This window comes from Kogia breviceps, chromosome 4, assembly GCF_026419965.1.
Source record: "Kogia breviceps isolate mKogBre1 chromosome 4, mKogBre1 haplotype 1, whole genome shotgun sequence".
Lineage (NCBI taxonomy): Eukaryota > Metazoa > Chordata > Mammalia > Artiodactyla > Physeteridae > Kogia > Kogia breviceps.
In genome coordinates, this window is record NC_081313.1 from 51,231,152 (window position 1) to 51,253,327 (window position 22,176).

A 22,176-nucleotide genomic window follows, 5' to 3' on the forward strand; every position below is an offset into this window, starting at 1 on the left:
TTCAACCTTGTACTCCCTTATTAAACACAGGAAGGAACATAGTAAAACCACATATTACCAGATACTCAGGTCGAACTTTTGACTAAGTGAATATTATGAGATGGGGTGATTATAAATGATGAAGGTATCTCTTCTGGATCAGCAATCTCACCTGCTGCCTAGGCAGCTCCACTTGAAATTGTACAGTGCCTGTAAATAAGGCACTCTGTCCACTAGTTGACTTCTACCATAAATAATACCACGGAAGTCTGCTTACTGAAAGTCATTCCTGAATCTTTAAGTAGCAATATAAGAGGATTCTCAGAAATCAAGAATTTAAAAAAAGACAGGAAGCGAGCTCATCAGTTTGGGAGTCAACACCATGCAGCACTTGGCACTTGATAAAATGAATCTCTTCAGCAGCTCTTTATGTTGAAAAGCTAGGGGCAGACCAAAATTACTTAAATTCCGTGCTGCCATATATACATGAGAACATGCCATTTTAGGCTTATAAATAAAATAGGCAAAATAAAAGTAAATTTAAAAGCCCAAGCCTGTTTGAATAAATTAATCTAATCAGGAACTATATTATAAATGACACCTAATTACTTTTAAGGAAGATCATGCATCAGTGCCCAGCGTGAAAATAATCATAGGGAAAATTCAACAAGAATTCAGGTATAAGAAATGGTAATTACAGAGAACTAACATGTGCAGTTTTCAAAAGAAATGGCACATCAAATGAAATTAAGAAAAAGTACTTTATTAACTTGTTTTCATGGAGTCACAAAGTCCTCTGAAGGTACTATCAAAAGATGTGAAGGATCACTCTTATTCTTGCATTCCTCTTTCTTCCCTCCTAGGAAATAATTATTAAGAATCTACCATGTCCTAATCACTGTGTTTGGTGGTAAATGAGGTAGAAACATCCCTGTCTTCTCTGAACTATCAGGAAAGAGAGGCAGTTAAGTAATACTAATAAAAGGGGGTGAACATTATGACAGGTTAGATACAGGAAACTACGTCAATGTATAACAGTAGGACCTAACATGGCATAAGAATCTGGGAAGGCATCCCTGAGAAAATGATTTGTCAGCTGAGCTTTGAGGGTTGGATAGGATATAACATGGCTAGACTAAAGGGACAGTATATGAGGAGTCTTTGACCTCTTTTGCAAAGAACTAAAAGATGTTAAGTATGACTGGGACTCAGACTCAGAGAAAGAAAGAGATGAGGCTGGAGAGGTAAGCATGAGCCAGTTCACACAAGATATTTTTGAGCCATATTATGGAGTTGAGATTTACCCTAAGAGCAGTGGGGAGCCATCGAAGGAAGGAGGTGATATGATTCTCATTTGCACTATGGGAAGATCCCTGCAACCTGACTTCAGTACGGAGAGTAGACTGGACCCGGGGCAGACCTGGCAGCACAGAGGCCATTTGAGAGACTCTTCTGTGTAGATAGGCATGCACAAAGTGTGCCAGGGCAGGCCCCTTCAACACAGCTTCTTCATGCCGGGAAGGCTTGCTCTGTGCTGAAAAGCACGCTGTTAATGGTTGGCCCTTCATTCCTTCAGCAAAAGCCAGAAGACTAATTCCCCTGGAGATGCCAAACAGAAATGCCTCCATGCAGATCCTATCTTCTTCAACCTATACTGGGCCCCATATTTTTGGGGCGTTAGCTTTTCTGCCTAGTGTCCTTTCTTGCCTTTCGAATGCAACTAGAGAAAGTCCAATCTTGAATATAGGAGAAATTAAGAAAGGCCGAGAGGATGTTTTTTGTTTGTCATAGTCCCAGTCCTCCTTCTTTGAGCAAATGCAATAGCACGTTAATTGGCTCTAAAAACAGACTGCCTCGCCACTTTCAACTCAAAAGAATAAAATCCAGGTCTAGCGCAGTTTTCTAGGAAGTTTTAAAATTTCATTCCACTAAGAGGTCTCCTTTGTTTTCATTTTTCTTTATGCCCTCAGAAAAGACGTTCCCCAGTGCGTGAAAATCCACCATCAAAAATTGATGGGGTTTGCTTTTAAGTGATAGATAGATAGATAGATAGATATAGAGATAGACATGTAGAGGTATATATTTATATAATATATAGATATATACACCCACAGAAACACTTAAGAAGCCTTGAAGGATATATACCAAATGTCTACAGTGGTTACTTATTCTTAGTGGTGGGATAATAGATATTTTTGTTTTGCTTCTCTTTGTTTTCTAATATTTCTACAATAATCACTTTTCTTATTATAAAGCAAATACAATAAAAGTTTGTAGGTGAAAGGTTTTTTTAATGAATAAGGTTTTAAAACAAAGGATGTTTTCTTTATCTGTTAACATTGTTTGAAGAGCTTAGTCCTATAATTGCTACTACAGATAAAATATCTAAACCCTAACATGCTAGCAGCTCTCAGAATGCCTATGAGGATATTCTATAGAATTTATAGCTTTTTCTTAAAACTCATCTCATTCAGCAACTATGGTTATGTATATATTTTCCACTGTTGTCCATGTGGGCATTAAATTTTGCAGAAACATAAGGCACTTTTCACTATCATTTTTTAGCAATAACTGCCTTTGTTTCTTGCAGATATTTTGACATTACCTGTCTTTATTGAGCTTAGGTTCTAGACCACCAAAACCTACTTAATTTTTTCATGAACCATGGTCTTAATGATATTTTAGATAAATTCTGGAGCCTCCAAGTTACTGTGATTCTTTATTATATTTGTTATTCACATATTGAACTATCACACACATTTTTCCCTATGAAATGTAAGTACAGTTGGCCCTTGAACAACACAGCTTTCAACTTTGTGGGTCCACTTATATGTGAATTTCTTTCAGTAAATACATACTACAGTTCTAGACCAACTGCAGTTGGTTGCATAACCACCAATGTAGAGGGAGAGCTGGCTGTAAAGTTATGAGTGGATTTTCAGCCACTCAGAGGGTTGGTGCCCCTAACACTCATGTTGTTTAAGGGTCAACTGTATTTTAGTACTGAATTCAATGTACCAGTGTCTTAATTAGAAACTTGATTTTTTTAGACAAGGTAGTACTTTATCCCATTTCACAGTTATGTACTTTTTAAAACTATAGAATAAAAAAACATTTCTCTAATTTCTGATTCTCTGCTAAAATTCTGAAGCAAACTGTTAAGGTATAGCCAGGGGACGATGTGATTAAAATTTCAGGCACCTGCTGTTTTCTCTTACCTACAAAGGGCATTGAAGCCAAAAATAAAAATCAGAGAAATAGTCCCTTGTTTACAAAAACACACTCAATGTGATATTTATATCCTACTTCTTTCACTTAACAATAGAATATACTATTTCATGTGTATAATTTTAATAATAGTGTAATCACATATTCACTGCTTTTACCAAATTTATCTAACTCCTTATTAACAGACATTTAACATGTTTCCATTTTTCACTTGTATGAATATTGTTGCAGTGCACATCTTTTGCATAAGCCATTTTCAGTGTTTCAGATTATTTTTCTACATGTATTCCCAGGATTGGAATTATTGAATCAAAGGGAATGATCATTTTACAGTTTCTGATATGTATAAAAAACTTCCCAAAGATGTCACTCCAATTTACGCACCTTCCAACAATTAACATGTTCATTCATTTCACCTTCCCCAACATTGACATTTTTATATTTTTGGAAATTTGTTCAATACTATTTGTTTTTGGTGTTTTGTTTTTGATTTCACATGTCTTAGTGAAGTACCTCCCTATCTTGTGGACACTAAAAACTTAGCTATTAGTAAGCATGCATTTTAAAGTTTAAACGTCTTCTACATAAACAAATTTATTTTCCCCAAATCAGAAAACAGTCACATATCCCTGAGGGAAAATGTCAGTGCAAGTGCAAATGGGGCAATGTCAAGGTTTGTGAATATCAATCACTGTTGCAGCTGGAAGGCAGTTTTGTTATTTTCCTTCAAAATTAAAAAAATTAAGTGTTTTACATCCTGGAAGGATATTTTCTTTTCTACCAAATTTAAATGTCTCTTCTGAAATTATATTTATCTTTATCAGGAAACTTAGCAGTCTAATTGTTATTTCAGACCCTTGCACTGCTGAACCAGTTTAAATCCAAACTCACTCAAGCAATTGCTGAAACTCCTGAAAATGACATTTCTGAAACAGAAGTAGAAGATGATGAAGGATGGTAAGGCCTTTGATTTCTTTATATTACCATGAACAAACAAGCTCAAAGCAGAGACACTATTAGGATATTTCTACTACATCATCCCTTTTTTTTTCAGACTTTACCTTCAATTATACCCTCATCATTATAGGGCCTCAGCACCCTTTTACTTCATTTCAGTTCAGTAAGCATTTATTTAGTGCTTGGTGTATTCCCAGTATTGTGCTATCCAGTAGAAAATACACAGGAAATATATGACCCTATCCTTGCCCTGAATAACTTTCTAATATTGTGGAAAAGATAAGACTCACATTAAACAGCTAGAAAACAGCCTTAAAAGATTCTGAGTCATTAACTTTTTACGCTTTCCCACAAACATTTTAGAACTCATTAGTCCCTTTCATAATCCTACTAAGTTCCTCTTCAAATTATGACCTACAGGATCCTAGCAATACATGCATAGTTAACTTATTTTTATCTTTGGATATTTTTCAGCTTTTTAAGACACTGATAAGAAATAAAGGGATTAATGACTTGTATGTGTCCTGTGCTTAGCACTTTATCCTATACTGGCAAAAAGGAAAAAAAAAAGAGTAAGCACTGTGCTTTTCTCTTCTCACACTCCTCTGCCCTCCAGCTGACTCCACATGTAGTCCTCCCCGCACCTAACTGCCTCCACGCCCGCACTACACCCTGGCTCAGGCACATTGCTGCGAGCAAGCCAGTGGGTCACCCCCCACACATGACTCACCCTCTGGAGCCTCTGAACTGTCACATGTGCCATTACCCCAACCCAGAATCATAGCCTCACTCCTCTCTGCCAAACAGCATCTCTCCCCTATTTCAAAACTCTGTTCAACACTCCCATCCTCCAGGAAACCAGTCAGCAAGATTTGTTGAGCACTCACAAATCTAGAGGGTGGAGGAAAGAGGGCTGGAACACATATTAAAAAAGACATAAAAACACTTATTAAGAAAACATTTAAGCAAGTAAGGCTCTGCAACCATATATAACTTTAATCAAAAGGGCCGGGTGATGTTGATTTGAATGGGATGAATCCTACCTACCATACGATCTGGAAATACTTGTATATTTCTCTATATGTGATTTCTGTATGATCTGGGTTATGATGCCAATTTTTGTAAAACCCTAGGTCTCTTTTAATAGGTTTCTGTTACTTATGTGTATTTGTTTATACTTAAATTCAAAGTTGCTTAAGGCAGAAGCTGGCTCCTCCCATAGTTCTTTGCCAAAGGTGAAGGCTCAGTGAGTGTTGAATGACCCATAGAGATAAATGCACATTGCACAGAAAAACTGTGTTTTTTTATATGACTAGACAGGTTTAGTTTTATTTTGGATTCTTTGAATGTCTCAAAATATCTTTCAAATGTTTTGGGTTCAGCCACTACACACAAAAAAAATGTTTTGCCAAGTCCTCTTCCCCTTATTTTTGAATCCATATGCATTTTTTAAGGAAATATGATCCATGTGTTTCTGATTCATTTACACTTAACTCATCAAGATGGTGTTTTGTAAGAGCAGTTTGATGCCCAATAAGTTTTTTTTAACCTTTTTGTAAGCCATTTAAGTCCTTTTTTATTGAACAGGAAAGTCACCAACAAATTTAAACCCAGAAGTTTCATTTGAAACTCATAACCCACAGGATTCAAATTTACTTTCAACTTGGCAAGACCATTTACCTTCCCAAGGTTCTTCCTAGTCCCTTGGTTCAGTATCCTCTCATTTTGAATTCCTCATTAGCATCAGATATTAATCAGTGCTTTTGAAAGTGTCCTTCTTGTTTTTGATATGATTTCACAATACAATCAATGTTCTAACATCCTCATTAGAGAGTTAAACAAATGGGGAAGCTTCACCAGATTGGGGGGAAAAAAAATCACTGGTCAATGACATTGGCTAGTTCTCCATCTGGGGAACAAAAATAAGTGGTAAAGGAAGGGGAAATAGGGTAAAGGAACCATTACCAGGGGTTCCTTTCTGCTTGCAATTGCAGTCACCTAACCAGAAAGTCAGAACTCTACACTATGTACCTACATACTTTTTAGTTTTTTAATCTAACATCTAATTAAAGTACCTTTAGTATTCTTACAGAATACATGGGGGCACTTATATACAGCCTTTTTGTTGCATTGTAGAATACTGAAATTTTGTAACCTGATAAGCAACGGCATCACTTCTGTTCATACATAAACCAGTTCAGCTTTATCAAGTCTCTGGTGATTTAGATCATCTCTCATAAAGTATACTCCACTCGGAAAAGAAGTCTTGTATTCAAAATGATTTATAGCAAATATTATGACTTCATGGCATGTGCATGTGTGTTATGCATAAATTACATGGTTCCCAGACTATTTTGTAGGTCACGCTTGCCGCTTTTCTAAGAAGTGAAAGTCAGCCAGTGCTGTACTACACCGTCAGGGTCTGTTATCTGAGGTAAAATGATTGCTTCTGAGACATTTTTATGTGTCCACATGAGTGACCACACATTGAGGGATCATTTTCATTTTCTGTCAAGATAGAAACCATTACCAATTTGTTATGTTTTCTTTTACTTGGCAAACTGTTCTGTTCACATTTTTGGCTGAGCTGCTATATTGGCATAGTATACAACAGACATTTGGGTACCATTCAGCAGCATTCTACTTTTTATGCAAAAAAAAAAGTGGGAGGGGGAGAGAAAGAAAAGAAATATGATTCTATTGTAAACACTGTATATGGTGTTTGATAATTATTCCCAGATTTCACTGTCTAACAAGGCATTTAAGGAAGTGTTATTAGTAGATCTAAGCTGAAATGCATGATGGAAATTTTTCACTCAAAATTATTATCATTCTTCCTTTGTTGGGATATATACTGCCAATATTTGATAGTGGTAGTGACGGGCACCAGATTCTAGTATAGCAGCTAAAGGAGACTCTTTGCCACTACATTCCTTCATCCCACAGCATCACACACTCTTATAGCTATAGAAACCTTCTTCAAACATGGATTTTATGAAACCAATTAGATACATAGCAGGAGTTATCAGCCAAAGGATTCATATGACCATGTGGATGAAGTCCATATGCCATTTTGGGTTTGGTTAGATAAAGCTTGGTTAGCTCCCAAAAAACGTTTTGAGAGCTGTCTGACAAGGCAGTAGAGAGACTTATAAAAAAGAAAGCCACCTGCTCCTTACACAACAAAATTGGCATTCTAAGGGGAGGGAAAAAATTAAATCTATGAGAGTAGACTGCAGTCTTGTGAACATTAACTATTCGCTACTATGTTCCATTGAAAATTCTTTCCAGATTGTTAACATAAAACTTCACAACAACATACAAGATAAAATAATAAACAATATAAATGTCTACTGCCTTCCTCCCTTTTCCTCTTCTCCTGTCTCTCCCCTTCACCACTTTCCCTTAGTACATACAGTATTCAGTAATATAAGAATAGGAAAACACTAACAATTGCATGGTTGCCTCAAGTAAATATTTTTTTTATTATATAAAGAAAAGATATTCACTGTAGAAAAACCAGAGTATAGATCCCACAAAAGAAGTAAATTAAATCACCTGTGATCCCAAACTCAACAATAAATACTATTAATTTATACATATATATATATGTATATATCCTTCCACATACTTTTATGCATATTTTAAGCAGAAATGAGATCATATAATACTACAGTTTTGTAACTTGGTTTTTTTCCCTCAGCAATATATAGTGAGTACTTTTCCTTGCCATACGTAATTTTATGATATACTGTTTGAATTCTGTACTGTGACCATATAGTATTCCATTATATGCTGAACTATGGTTTACTTGATCAGCCCCATGTTGTTGGATATTTAGGCTCTTTCCGGTTTTTATTATTATACACAGCACTGTAATGAACATCCTTATATCTATGTCATTGCTGCTTTTCTCAGGATAAATTTCTAAAACTGGAATTGCTTAGTCAGTGGGTATGCATGTTAGGCTCTGCTAAATATTTTCAAATGGCCCTATCAAAATGTCATTCCAATTTATACTCCCAAGTAAGTATCATTTTTATGACTTGCTTTTAGGGCTGTTAGAATCATAAGAATTAATTAAGGTACTCTGCAGCATTTAGTGAAAGAATTTTAGAAGAAATGCTTTGCCCTTGTAAACTTTTAAAAAATAGTCTGGTTTCCTTCTGTTTTTAATATAGCTGGTACAAATTACAATGTAACTCCTCAAGATCATAAGCTCTAAGTATTCTTGTTCTTGGTGCTGAAAAAGTCTTCAAGATAATCCTATGGGTTAGAACTTTATGATCTAGATTTTTTTTTCAGTTTTATTACTACACCTTGGCTTGCATTAAAAATCAGTCTTGTCTATCAGTCAGACAGTTTGTTTCTGCTAAAGACTGGAGTTCTGAGAACCAAGTTAGCATAGCATGGAAGCAACGAGTACCAGTTGTCTTGAGTATCCAAAACAGTGAAAATTTAATAATGCAGATGTTAAAAAAAAAAGATTATAAACTGTTAGACCCATTTAGACCTCGTTATAAGATAGCATTAAAGGACATAGCATCATTTCATTGTTTATATTGGCAAAGCTTTAAACACCTTCTATATGTAATACTGTAGTTACAGATGTAATACATATTGTATATGATTTGGTCATGTATTGAGTGAAAGGTGCTGTGACAACAAATGAATAATTTAATTATAGTCCCACTTCAATCAAGTAGGACGTTGCCTGGCATGGGTAACAAGCTGGTGTAGACAAACACAAATACAGCTCTAAGGAGACTGTGAGACTGATGAAAGCCCAGGTTAGCCAAGTGAGAGACCTTTACCCTTTAGTGTGTAGGTGGTACAGCAGGTCTCAAACTGTTGGTCTCTGGACCACGTTTATACTCTTAAAAATTACTGAGGACCCCAAAGAGCTTTTGTTATGTGAAATATATTTATTGATACTTACCTTAGTAGAAATTAATACTAAGAAATTTTAAATCACTTCAAAATAACAATAATGAACCTATTACATGATAACATAAATAACATTTTTATGAAGAATAATTACATTTTCAAAGCAGAAAATATAGTGAGAAGAGTGGTATTGATTTACTTTTTTTCACATCTAATGTCTAGCGTAACAGGAGTAACTGGATTCTCATATCTGCTTCTGCACTTCACTCTGTTTTGATCTCATATTTACATCATGTGTTCTCTGAAAATTTTCACTGTACATTCATGAGAGTATGAGAATAATGAGGGCAAATAATGTCTTAGTATTCATACAAAAATAATTTTGACATTGCAGGCAAAGTGATCCCCTACTTTGAGAACTGCTGGGTTATAGCATATCTAGTCACTGTGTGTGTCATGTTATGACCCAATCTGTAAGTCCTTACTTGGGAAGCTTCATTCCAGATCCTGGTTTGTGATCCTTGTTCTCAAGCGATACCAAAGTAGTGCTTTCTGAATTAAATGTGCCCAGCACCATTGGCCTAGACCTGTTACAGCACAATTCTTACCACTTCCACAGCAACCCCTTACTGGCCCTCAACTGCTTTGGAATGGTCTGTGGCATGCCAGTTTGATTTTATTGTTCTTGTTTGTTTTTCCCCAGCTCAATTACATTGAGATATTAATATATAACATTGTTTAAGTTTAAAGAGTACAATATAATGATTTGATACACAAATATATTGTGAAATGTGTACCACAATAAGGTTAGTTAACACATCCTTCACCTCACATAATTACCATTTTGTTGCTGTACCCCCCAGAACTTATCCATCTTATAACTGAAAATTTAAACCCTTTGACCAGCATCTCATTTCCTCCACCCCCTAACCTCTGACAACCACTATTCTACTCTTTGTTTCCATGAGTTGTGTTTTTGGATTCTACATATAACTGGGATCATAAACTATTTATCTTTCTCTATCTGGTTTATTTCATTACTTAGCATAATGCCCTCAAGGTTTTTCTTCTACAGGATTGGCCATAGATCTTATAGAAAAACCTAAACGAACTTTTTGGCCAACCCAATATTTTATGCCTGAATAATATTTCATTGCATATATATGTATGTGTGTGTGTGTGTGTGTGTGTGTGTATATATATATATATATATATATATATATATATATATATATATCTCACATTTTCTTTTTCCATTTATTTGTTGATGGACACTTAGTTTGTTTTCATGTCTTGGCTATAGTGAATAATGCTACAATGAACATAGTAGTGCAGCTATCTCTTTAAGATAGTGATTTTGTTTCCTTCAGATATATACATAGAAGTGGGATTGATGGATCATATGGTAATTCTATTTTTAATTTCTTGAGGAACCTCCATACTATTTCCATAGTGCTATACCAAATTACATTCCCACCAACAGTACATAATGGTTCCCTTTTCTCCACATCCTCACCAGCATTTGTTACTGCTTCTCTTTTTGACAGTAGCCATTCTAACCGGTATAGGGTGTTATATCATTGTGGTTTTGATTTGTATTCCCTTCTGATTAGTGATGCTGAGCATTTTTTCATGTACTTGTTGACCATCTGTATGTCTTCTTTGGAGAAATGTCTATTCAGATCCTCTGCCCATTTTTCAGTAAGATTAGTTTTAATTGCTTTTGAGTTATGTAAGTTCCTTATATATTTTGGATGTTAACCCCTTATCAGTATATAGTTTGCTAATATATTCTCCCTTTCATTTTGTTGATTTTTTTTCCCCGCACTGAAGCTTTTTAGTTTTAAATGTAGTCCTACTTCTTAACATTTGCTTTTCTTGCTGTGCTTTTGATGTCATATCCTAAAAGTGTTTGCCATGACCAATGTCAAGGAGCTTTTTCCTTATGTTTTCTTCTAGGAGTTTTACTGTTTCAGGTCTTATGTTTAAATCCTTAATCATTTCGAGTTAATTTTTGTGAATGGTATTATATGAATTAGAGGTCAAATTTCACCCTTTTGCATGTGAATATCCAGTTTCCCCAGAACCACTTGTTGAAGAAACTATCCTTACCCCATTGGGTATTTTTGGTTCCCTTGTCAAATATTGGGTTGGCCATAAAAGTTCATTTGGGTTTTTCTGTAAGATGTTACAGAAAAACCCGAACGAACTGTTATGGGCAACCCAATATTAGTTAACCATATATGCATGGGTTTATTTCTCGGTTCTTGATTCTGTTTCACTGGTCTGTGTGTCTGTTTTTATGCCAGTACCATATTGTTTTGATTACTATAGATTTGTATTAGAGTTTGAAATCGGGAAGTGTGATGCCTTCAGCTTTATTCTTGTTTCTCAGAATTGCTTTGGCTGTTCTGAGTCTTTTGTGGTTCCATACAAATTTTAGGATTTTTTTTCTGCAAAAAAAATACATGCCATTGGAATTTTGATAGAAATTGTATTGAATCAATAGACCTTAGATGGTATAGACATTTAAAAAATATTAACTCTTCTGATCCATGAGATATCTTTCCATTTATTTGTGTCTTCTTCAGTTTCCTTCATCAGTGTCTTACAGTTTTTGGTGTATAGATCTTTTACTTCCTTGGTTAAATTTATCCCTAAGCATTCTTTTTTTATGCCACTGAAAATGGAATTTTAAAAATTTCTTTTTCAGATAGTTCATTGTTAGTTTACAGAAATGTTTTGATTTTGTACTTTGATTTCATATCATGAAATTTTACAAAATTCATTTATTAGTTCCTATGGCTTTTGGTTGGAGTCTTTGGAATTTTCTATGTATAAGATCATGTCATCAGCAGACAGAGAAAATTTTACTTCTTCCTTTCCAATTTGGATACCTTATTTTTTTCTCCTTAATTGTTTGGGCCAGGACTTCCAGTATGGTGTTGAATAGTTGTGGTAATAGTGGGCACTCTTGTCTTGTTACCAATCTTAGAAGGAAAGCTTTCAACCTTTCAGCACTGAGTATGATGTTTGCTGTAGGGTTTGTCATATATGGCCTTTATCATGTTAAGTAATGTTCCTTCTATAACCAATGTATTAAGAGTGTTTATCATGAAAGGATGTTGAATTTTATAAAATGCTTTTCCTGTGTCTATTGCGATCATGCTTTAATATTTTGTCTTTCATTCTATTAATGTGGTATATAACATTTATTGGTTTGCGTATGTTGAACCATCCATACGTCACAGGGACAAATCACACTTGATCGTGGTGTATGATGCTTTTAATGTGCTGTTGAATTAAGTTGGCTAGTAGTTTGTTGAGAATTTTGCATCCATACTCATCAGGAATATTGGCCTATAGTTTTAATTTCTTGTAGTGTCCTTATCTGACTTTGGCATCAAAGTAATTCTGGCCTCATAAAATGAGGTTGGAAGTGTTCCCTCCCCTTCAATTTTTTGGAAGAGTTTGAGAATAATCAATTCTTCTATAAATTTTTGGTAGAATTTGCCCATGAAGCCATCTGGTCCTGAGCTTTTCTTTGTTGGGAGGTTTTTGATTACTGATTCAGTCTTTTTACTTGTTATTGATCTGTTCAGATTTTCTATTTCTTCATGATTCACAAAGTAGTCTCATGCTCCATTGTATTTCTGTGGCATCAATTGTAGTGTTTCCACTTACATTTCTAATTTTATTTGAGTTCTCTCTCTCTTTTTCTTGGTAAGTCTGGCTAAAGGGTTATCAATTTTCTCAAAAAAAGCACCTCTTAGATATGTTGATCTTTTCTATTATTCTTTTCTCTATTTCATTTATTTCTGCTTTGATCTTTGTCATCTCCTTTTATCTGCTAACTTTGGCTTAGTTTGTTCTTCTTTTTCTAGTCCCTTGAGGTGTAAAGTTAGGTTGTTTGAGATCTTTTTTTGTTTTTTTAACTTATGCATTTATCACTATAAATGTCCCCCTTAGTACTACTTTTGCTACATACCATAAGTTTTGCAATGTTGTGTTTCCATTTTTATTTGTTTCAAGATATATTTTGATTTTCCTTTTGATTTCAGCTTTGACCAATTTGTTGTTCAGGAGTATATAGTTTAATTTTCCACTTATTTGTGAATTTTCCAGTTTTATTCCTCGTCATTGATTTATAGTTTCATACCATTGTGGTTGGGAAAGACACTTGGTATGATTTCACTGTTTCTAAATTTGCTAAGACTTGTTTTGTGACCTAATGTATGATCTAACCTAGAGGATGTTCTGCGTCCACTGGAGAAGATTGTGTATTTTGCTGCTGTTGGATGGAATATTCTGTATATGTCTGTTAAGTCTTTAAAGTATAGTTTAAGCCCAAGGTTTCCTTATTGATTTTCTGCCTGGATGATCTATCCATTGTTGAAAGTACAGTATTGAAATTCCTTACTGTGGTTGTATTGTCATCTATTTCTCCCTTAAGATCTGTTAGCATCTGCTTAATATTTTAGGTGCGCTGATGTTGGGTACATATATATTTACAATTGTTATATCCTCTCAATGAATTGGTCCCTTTATCATTATATAGTAACCTTCTTTGTCTCCTGTTATCATTTTTTCCTTAAAGTTTATTTTGTCGAATATAAGTATAGCTACCCTTGTTTCTTTTCGTTTCCATTTGTGTAGAATATCTTTTTCCATCCCTTCACTGTAAGCCTCTGTGTGTGTGTCCTTGAAGCTGAAGTGGGTCTCTTGTAGGCAGCATATAATTGGGTCTATTTTTTTTTCCATCCAGCCATTCTGTACCTTTTGATTAAAGAATTCAATCCATTTACATATAAAGTAATTATTGATAGGTAAGAATTTACTATGCTTAATCTGGTTAGTTGTTTTCTGCCTGTTTTGTATGTATTTTGTTCCTTTCTTTCTTGCTGTCTTCCTTTGTGAATTGATGATTTTCCATAGTGGTGTACTTTGAATCCCTTCTCTTTATCTTGTGAGTATCTACTATAGGTTGTTTTGTGGTTACCCTGAGGCTTACTTGAAACATTTTGTAGATGTAACAGTCTATTATAAGCATCTGATAACAGTTTAACTTTGATCACATACAAAAACTCTGCTCTTTTACTCCCCACAAACATTTTGTTTTTGATGTCACAAATTACATCATCTTATATTGTATATCCAGTAACAAATTATTGTAACTATAGTTGTTTTTAGTACTTTTGTCCTTTAACCTTTAGAGAGTTAAGTAGCTAACACACCACCATATTACAGTACTATTTTCAATCTAACTATATACTCATCTTTACCAGTGTGTTGTATGTTTTCATGTTACTAACTAGCATCTTTTTGTTTCAGCTGAAGAATGCCTTTCAGCATTTCTTGTAAGGCAGGTTTTGTGATGATAAACTCCATCCATTTTTGTTTGTTTGGGAAAGTTTTTATCTCACCTTCACTTCTGAAGGACAACTTTTTTGGGTAAAGTATTCTTGGTTGGCAGTTCTTTCTTTCAGCACTTTAAATGTATCATGTCACTGTCCCCGGGCCTGCAATGTTTCTGCTGACAAATCTGCTGATAGCCTTATGGGGGTTCCCTTGTATGAAAGACTTTTTTCCTCTAGCTGCTTTGAAAATTCACTTTATTTTATTGTAGACAGTTTTACTATAATGCATCTTAGAGAAGATTGTTTAAATTGGAATTATGGGGTGACCTATTAGCTTCATAAACTTGTACATCCAAATCTCTCCCCAGATTTAGGAAGATCAAAGCCATTCTTTCTTTTTTTTTTTAAACATCTTTATTGGAGTATAATTGCTCTACAATGGTGTGTTAGTTTCTGCTTTATAACAAAGTGAATCACTTATACATATACATATGCTCCCATATCTCTTCCCTCTTGCGTCTCCCTCCCTACCACCCTCACTATCCCACCCCTCCAGGTGGTCACAAAGCACCGAGCTGATCTCCCTGTGCTATGCGGCTGTTTCCCACTAGCTATCTACCCTACATTTGGTAGTGTACACATGTCCATGCCACTCTCTCACTTTGTCCCAGCTTACCCTTTCCCTCCCCATATCCTCAAGTCCATTCTCTAGTAGGTCTGTATATTTATTCCCGTCCTGCCTCTATGTTCTTCATGACCTTTTTTTTTCCCTTAGAGTCCATATATATGTGTTAGCATACAGTATTTCTCTTTCTGACTTACTTCACTCTGTATGACAGACTCTAGGTCCATCCACCTCACTACAAATAACTCAATTTCGTTTCCTTTTATGGCTGAGGAATATTCCATTGTATATATGTGCCACATCTTCTTTATCCATTCATCTGATGATGGACACTTAGGTTGCTTCCATCTCCTGGCTATTGTAAACACTGCTGCAATGAACATTGTGATACATGACTCTTTTTGAATTATGGTTTTCTCAGGGTATATGCCAACTCGTGGGGTTGCTGGGTCATATGGTAGTGCTGTTTTTAGTTTTTTAAGGAACCTCCATACTGTTCTCCATAGTGGCTGTAGCAATTTACATTCCCACCAACACTGCAAGAGGGTTCCCTTTTCTCCACATCCTCTCCAACATTTATTGTTTGTAGATTTTTTGATGATGGCCATTCTGACTGGTGTGAGGTGATATCTCATTGTAGTTTTGATTCACATTTCTCTAATGATTAATGATGTTGAGCATTCTTTCATGTGTTTGTTGGCAATCTGTATATCTTCTTTGGAGAAATGTCTGTTTAGGTCTTCTGCCCATTTTTGGACTGGGATGTTTGTTTTTTTGATATTGAGCTGCATGAACTGCTTGTAAATTTTGGAGATTAATCCTTTGTCAGCTGCTTCATTTGCAAATATTTTCTCCCATTCTGAGGGTTGTCTTTTGGTCTTGTTTATGGTTTCCTTTGCTGTGCAAAAGCTTTGAAGTTTCATTAGGTCCCATTTGTTTATTTTTGTTTTTATTTCCATTTCTCTAGGAGATGGGTCAAAAGGATCTTGCTGTGATTTTTGTCATAGAGTGTTCTGCCTATGATTACCTCTAAGAGTTTGATAGTGTCTTGCCTTACATTTCGGTCTTTAATCCATTTTGAGTTTATTTTTCTGTATGGTGTTAGGGAGTGTTCCAGTTTCATTCTTTCACATGTACCTGTCCAGTTTTCGCAGCACCACTTATTGAAGAGTCTGTCTTTCCTCCACTGTATATTCTTGCCTCCTTTATCAAAGATAAGGTGACCATATGTGCATGGGTTTATCTCTGGGCTTTGTATCTTGTTCCATTGATCTATATTTCTGTTTTTGTGCCAGTACCATCCTGTCTTGATTACTGTATCTTTATAGTATAGTCTGAAGTCAGTGAGCCTGATTCCTCCAGTTCCATTATTCGTTCTCAAGATTGCTTTGGCTATTCGGGGTCTTTTGTGTTTCCATACAAATTGTTAACTTTTTTGTACTAGTTCTGTACAAAAAATGCCAGTGGTAGTTTGATAGGGATTGCATTGAATCTGTAGATTGCTTTGGGTAGTAGAGTCATTTTCACAATGTTGATTCTTCCAATCCAAGAACATGGTATATCTCTCCATCTATTTGTATCATCTTTAATTTCTTTCATCAGTGACTTATAATTTTCTGCATACAAGTCTTTTGTCTCCTTAGGTAGGTTTATTCCTAGATATTTTATTCTTTTTGTTGCAATGGTAAATGGGAGTGTTTTCTTAATTTCATTTTCCGATTTTTCATCATTAGTGTATAGGAATGCAAGAGATTTCTGTGCATGAATTTTGTATCTTGCAACTTTACCAAATTCATTGATTAGCTATAGTACTTTTCTGGTAGCATCTTTAGGATTCTCTACGTATAGTATCATGTCATCTGCAAACAGTGACAGCTCTACTTCTTTTCAAATTTGGATTCCTTTTATTTCTTTTTCTTCTCTGATTGCTGTGGCTCGAACTTCCAAAACTATGTTGAATAAGAGTGGTGAGAGTGGGCAACCTTGTCTTGTTCCTGATCTTAGTGGAAATGGTTTCAGTTTTTCACCATTTAGGATGATGTTGGCTGTGGGTTTGTCATATATGACTTTTATTATGTTGAGGAAAGTTCCCTCTATGCCTACTTTCTGCAGGGTTTTTATCATAAATGGGTGTTGAATTTTGTCAAAAGCTTTCTCTGCATCTATTGAGATGATCATATGTTTTTTCCCCTTCAATTTGTTAATATGTTCTATCACATTGATTGATTTGCATATATTAAAGAATCCTTGCATTCCTGGGATAAACCCCACTTGATCATGGTGTATGATCCTTTTAATGTGCTGTTGCATTCTGTTTGCTAGTATTTTGTTGAGGATTTTTGCATCTGTGTTCGTTAGTGATATTGGCCTGTACTCTTCTTTCTTTGTGACAGCTTTGTCTGGTTTTGGTATCAGGGTGATGGTGGCCTCGTAAAATGAGTTTGGTAGTGTCCCTCCCTCTGCTATATTTTGGAAGAGGTCTAGAAGGATAGGTTAGCTCTTCTCTAAATCTTTCATAGAATTCGCCTGTGAAGCCATCTGGTTCTGGGCTTTTGTTTGTTGGAAGATTTTTAATCACAGTTTCAATTTCAGTGCTTGTGATTGGTCTGTTCATATTTTCTATTTCTTCCTGGTTCAGTCTCGGCACGTTGTGCATTTCTAAGAATTTGTCTATTTCTTCCAGGTTGTCCATTTTATTGGCATAGAGTTGCTTGTAGTAATCTATCATGATCCTTTGTATTTCTGCAGTGGCAGTTGTTATTTCTCCTTTTTCATTTCTATTTCTATTGATTTGAGTCTTCTCCCTTTATTTCTTGATGAGTCAGGCTAATGGTTTATCAATTTTGTTTATCTTCTCAAAGAACCAGCTTTTAGTTTTATTGATCTTTGCTATTGTTTCCTTCATTTCTTTTTCTTTTATTTCTGATCTGATCTTTATTATTTCTTTCCTTTGGCTAACTTTGGGGTTTTTTTGTTCTTTCTCTAACTTCTTTAGGTGCAAGGTTAGGTTATTTATTTGAGATGTTTCTTGTTTCTTAAGGTAGGATTGTATTGCTATAAACTTCCCTCTTAGAACTGCTTTTGGTGTGTCCCATAGCTTTTGGGTCCTCATGTTTTGATTGTCATTTGTTTCTAGATATTTTTGATTTCCTCTTTGATTTCTTCAGTGATCTCTTGGTTATTAAGTAGTGTATTGTTTAGCCTTCATGTGCTTGTATTTTGTACAGATTTTTTCCTGTAATTGATATCTAGTCTCATAGTGTTGTGGTCAGAAAAGATACTCAATACAATTTCAGTTTTCTTAAATTTACCAAGGCTTGATTTGTGACCCAAGTTATGATCTATCCTGGAGAATGTTCCATGAGCACTTGAGAAGAATGTGTATTCTGTTGTTTTTGGATGGAATGTCCTATAAATATCAATTAAGTCCATCTTGTTTAATGTATCACTTAAAGCTTGTTTTCCTTATTTATTTTCATTTTGGATGATTTGTCCATTGGTGAAAGTGGGGTGTTGAAGTCCGCTACTATGATTGTGTTACTGTTGATTTCCCCTTTTATGGCTGTTAGCCTTTGCCTTATGTATTGAGGTGCTCTTATGTTGGGTACATAAACATTTACAATTGTTATATCTTCTTGGATCAATCCCTTGATCATTATGTAGTGTCTTTCTTTGTTTCTTGTAGTAGTCTTTATTTTAAAGTCTATTTTGTCTGATATGAGAATTGCTACACCAGCTTTCCTTTGATTTCCATTTGCATGGAATATCTTTTTCCATCCCCTCACTTTCAGTCTGTGTGTGTCCCTAGGTCTGAAGTGGGTCTCTTGTAGACAGCATATATACGGGTCTTGTTTTTTTATCCATTCTGCCAGTCTGTGTCTTTTGGTTGGAGCATCTAATCCATTTACATTTAAGGTAATTATAGATATGTATATTCCCATTCTCATTTTCTTAATTGTTTTGGGTTTGTTATTGTAAGGCCTTCTTTCTCTTGTGTTTCCTGCCTAGAGAATTTCCTTTAACATTTCTTGTAAAGCTGGTTTGGTGGTGCTGAATTCTCTTAGCTTTTGCTTGTCTGTAAAGGTTTTAATTTCTCCATCAAATCTGAATGAGATCCTTGCTGGGTAGAGTAATCTTGGTTGTAGGTTGTTCTCCTTCATCACTTTAAATATGTCCTGCCACTCTCTTCTGGCTTGCAGAGTTTCTGCTGAAAGATCAGCTGTTAACCTTATGGGGATTCCCTTGTGTGTTATTTGTTGTTTTTCCCTTGCTGCTTTTAATACTTTTTCTTTGTATTTTATTTTTGATAGTTTGATTAATATGTGGCTTGGCATGTTTCTCCTTGGATTTATCCTGTATGGGACTCTCTTTGCTTCCTGTACTTGATTAACTATTTCCTTTCCCATATTAAGGAAGTTTTCAACTATATTCTCTTCAAATATTTTCTCAGTCACTTTCTTTTTCCCTTCTTCTGGGACTCCTATAATTCGAATGTTGGTGCATTTAATGTTGTCCCAGAAGTCTCTGAGACTGTCCTCAGTTCTTTTCATTCTTTTTTCTTTATTCTGCTCTGCAGGAGTTATTTCCACTATTTTATCTTCCAGGTCACTTATCCGTTCTTCTGCCTCAGTTATTCTGCTATTGATCCCTTCTAGAGAATTTTTAATTTCATTTATTGTGTTGTTCATCATTGTTTGTTTGCTCTTTAATTCTTCTAGGTCCTTGTTAAATGTTTCTTGTATTTTCTCTATTCAATTTCCAAGATTTTGGATCATCTTTACTATCATTATTCTGAATTCTTTTTCAGGTAGACTGCCTATTTCCTCTTCATTTGTTAGGTCTGGTGGGTTTTTACCTTGCTCCTTCATCTGCTGTGTGTTTTTCTGTCTTCTCATTTTGCTTAACTTAATGTGTTTGGGGTCTCCTTTTCCCAGGCTGCAGGTTCATAGTTCCCATTGTTTTTGGTGTCTGTCCCCAGTGGCTAAGGTTGGTTCAGTGGGTTGTGTAGGCTTCCTGGTGGAGGGGACTAGTGCCTGTGTTCTGGTGGATGAGGCTGGATCTTGTCTTTCTGGTGGGCAGGTCCATGTCTGGTGGTGTGTTTGGGGGTGTCTGTGGCCTTATTAGGATTTTAGGCAGCCTCTCTGCTAATGGATGGGGTTGGGTTCCTGTCTTGCTAGTTGTTTGGCTTAGGGTGTCCAGCACTGTAGCTTGCTAGTCATTGAGTGAAGCTGGGTCTTGGCGTTGAGTTGGAGATCTCTGGGAGATTTTTGCTGTCTGATATTTCGTGGAGCTGGGAGGTCTCTTGTAGACCAGTGTCCTGAACTTGGCTCTCCCACCTCAGAGGCACAGCCCTGATGCCTGGCTGGAGCACCAAGAGCTTTTCATCCACATGGCTCAGAATAAAAGGGAGAAAAAAATAGAAAGAAAGAAAGAGGGAGAGAGGGAGGGAGGAAGAGAGAGAGAGAGAGAGAGAGAGAGAGAGAGAGAGAGAGAGAGAGAGAGAGAGAGAAGGAAAGAAAGAAGATAAAATAAAGTAAAATAAATAAGTTATTAAAATAAAAAATAATTAAGAAAAAAAAATTTTTAATTAAAAAAAAAACGGACAGACAGAACCCTAAAGTGGTAAAAGCAAAGCTATACAGACAAAATCACACACAGAAGCATACACATACACACTCACTAAAAGATAAAAAGGGGAAAAAAAATATATATATATATATATATATATTTGTTCCCAAAGTCCACCTCCTCAATTTTGGCTGATTCGTTGTCTACTCAGGTATTCCACAGATGCAGGGCACATCAAGTTGATTGTGGAGATTTAATCTGTTGCTCCTGAGGCTGCTGGGAGAAATTTCCCTTTCTCTTCTTTGTTCACACAGTTCCCGGGGTTCAGCTTTGGATTTGGACACACCTCTGCGTGTAGGTCGCCTGAGGGCATCTGTTCTTCACTCAGACAGGACGGGGTTAAAGGAACAGCTGATTCGGAGGCTCTGGCTCACTCAGGCCTGAGGGAGGGAGGGGTATGGAGTGGGGGGCTAGCCTGTGGCAGGAGAGGCCGTTATGACATTGCACCAGCCTGAGGCGCACTGTGTGTTCTCCCAGGCGGACACTGGCAGTGGCGGGCTGCACAGGCTCCCAGGAGGGGAGGTGTGGAGGCTGACCTGTGCTTGCACACAGGCCTCTTGGTGGCTGCAGCAGCAGCCTTAGCGTCCCATGCCTGTCTCTGGGGTCTGCGCTGATATCCGCCGCTCATACCCGTCTCTGGAGCTCCTTTAAGCAGCACTCTTAATCCCCTCTCCTCACGCACCAGGAAACAAAGAGGGAAGAAAAAGTCTCTTGCCTCTTCGGAAGGTCCAGACTTTTTCCCAGACTCCCTTCCAGCTAGCCGTGGCGCACTAGCCCCCTTCAGGCTGTGTTCATGCCGCCAACCCCAGTCCACTCCCTGCAATCCCACCAATCCCGAGCCTCAGCTCCCAGCCGCAACCCGCCCCGGAGAGTGAGCAGACAAGACTCTCGGGCTGGTGAGTGCCGGTCGGCACCGATCCTCTGTGCGGTAATCTCTCCACTTTGCCCTCTGCACCCCTGTTGCTGTGCCCTCCTCTGTGGCTCCAAAGCTCCCCTCCTCTGCCACCTGCAGTCTCCGCCCGCGAAGGGGCTTCCTAGTATGTGGAAACCTTTCCTCCTTCACAGCTCCCTCCCAGTGATGCAGGTCCTGTCCCTATTTTGTCTCTGATTTTTCTTTTTTCTTTTGCCCTACCCAGGTACGTGGGGAGTTTCTTGCCTTTTGGGAGGTCTGAGGTCTTCTGCCAGCGTTCAGTAGGTGTTCTGTAAGAGCTGTTCCACATGTAGATGTATTTCTCATGTATTTGTGGAGAGGAAGGTGATCTCCTTGTCTTACTCTTCCGCCATCTTGAAGCTCCTCCCCATTATTTCTTTAAATAAGCTTTCTACCCCTTTAATCTTCTCTTCCCTTCTGGGCCTCCAATGAGACATAGATTGTATTTTTTAATGGTACACTGCAAGTCCCAGAGGCTTTCTTCATTTCTTTTCAGTCTTATCTTTTGTTTCTCTGACTGGATAATTTCAAATGCTGTCTTTGAGCTTACTAATTTCTTCCTCTTGGTGTCCAGTCTGTTGTTG

At 36.6% G+C, this 22,176-nt stretch overlaps 1 protein-coding gene across 3 annotated transcripts in view; it reads left to right on the plus strand.

The window, feature by feature from the left end:
• CWC27 (CWC27 spliceosome associated cyclophilin) overlaps nt 1–22,176 on the plus strand; it is a 240,724-nt gene that overhangs the window by 184,688 nt on the left and 33,860 nt on the right. For all 3 annotated transcript variants that reach the window (XM_067031029.1, XM_059062304.2, XM_059062305.2), the window contains one exon: nt 4,061–4,164. In XM_067031029.1, coding sequence (XP_066887130.1) covers nt 4,061–4,164 — 104 coding nt within the window. The remainder of the gene's footprint in view (nt 1–4,060; nt 4,165–22,176) is intronic.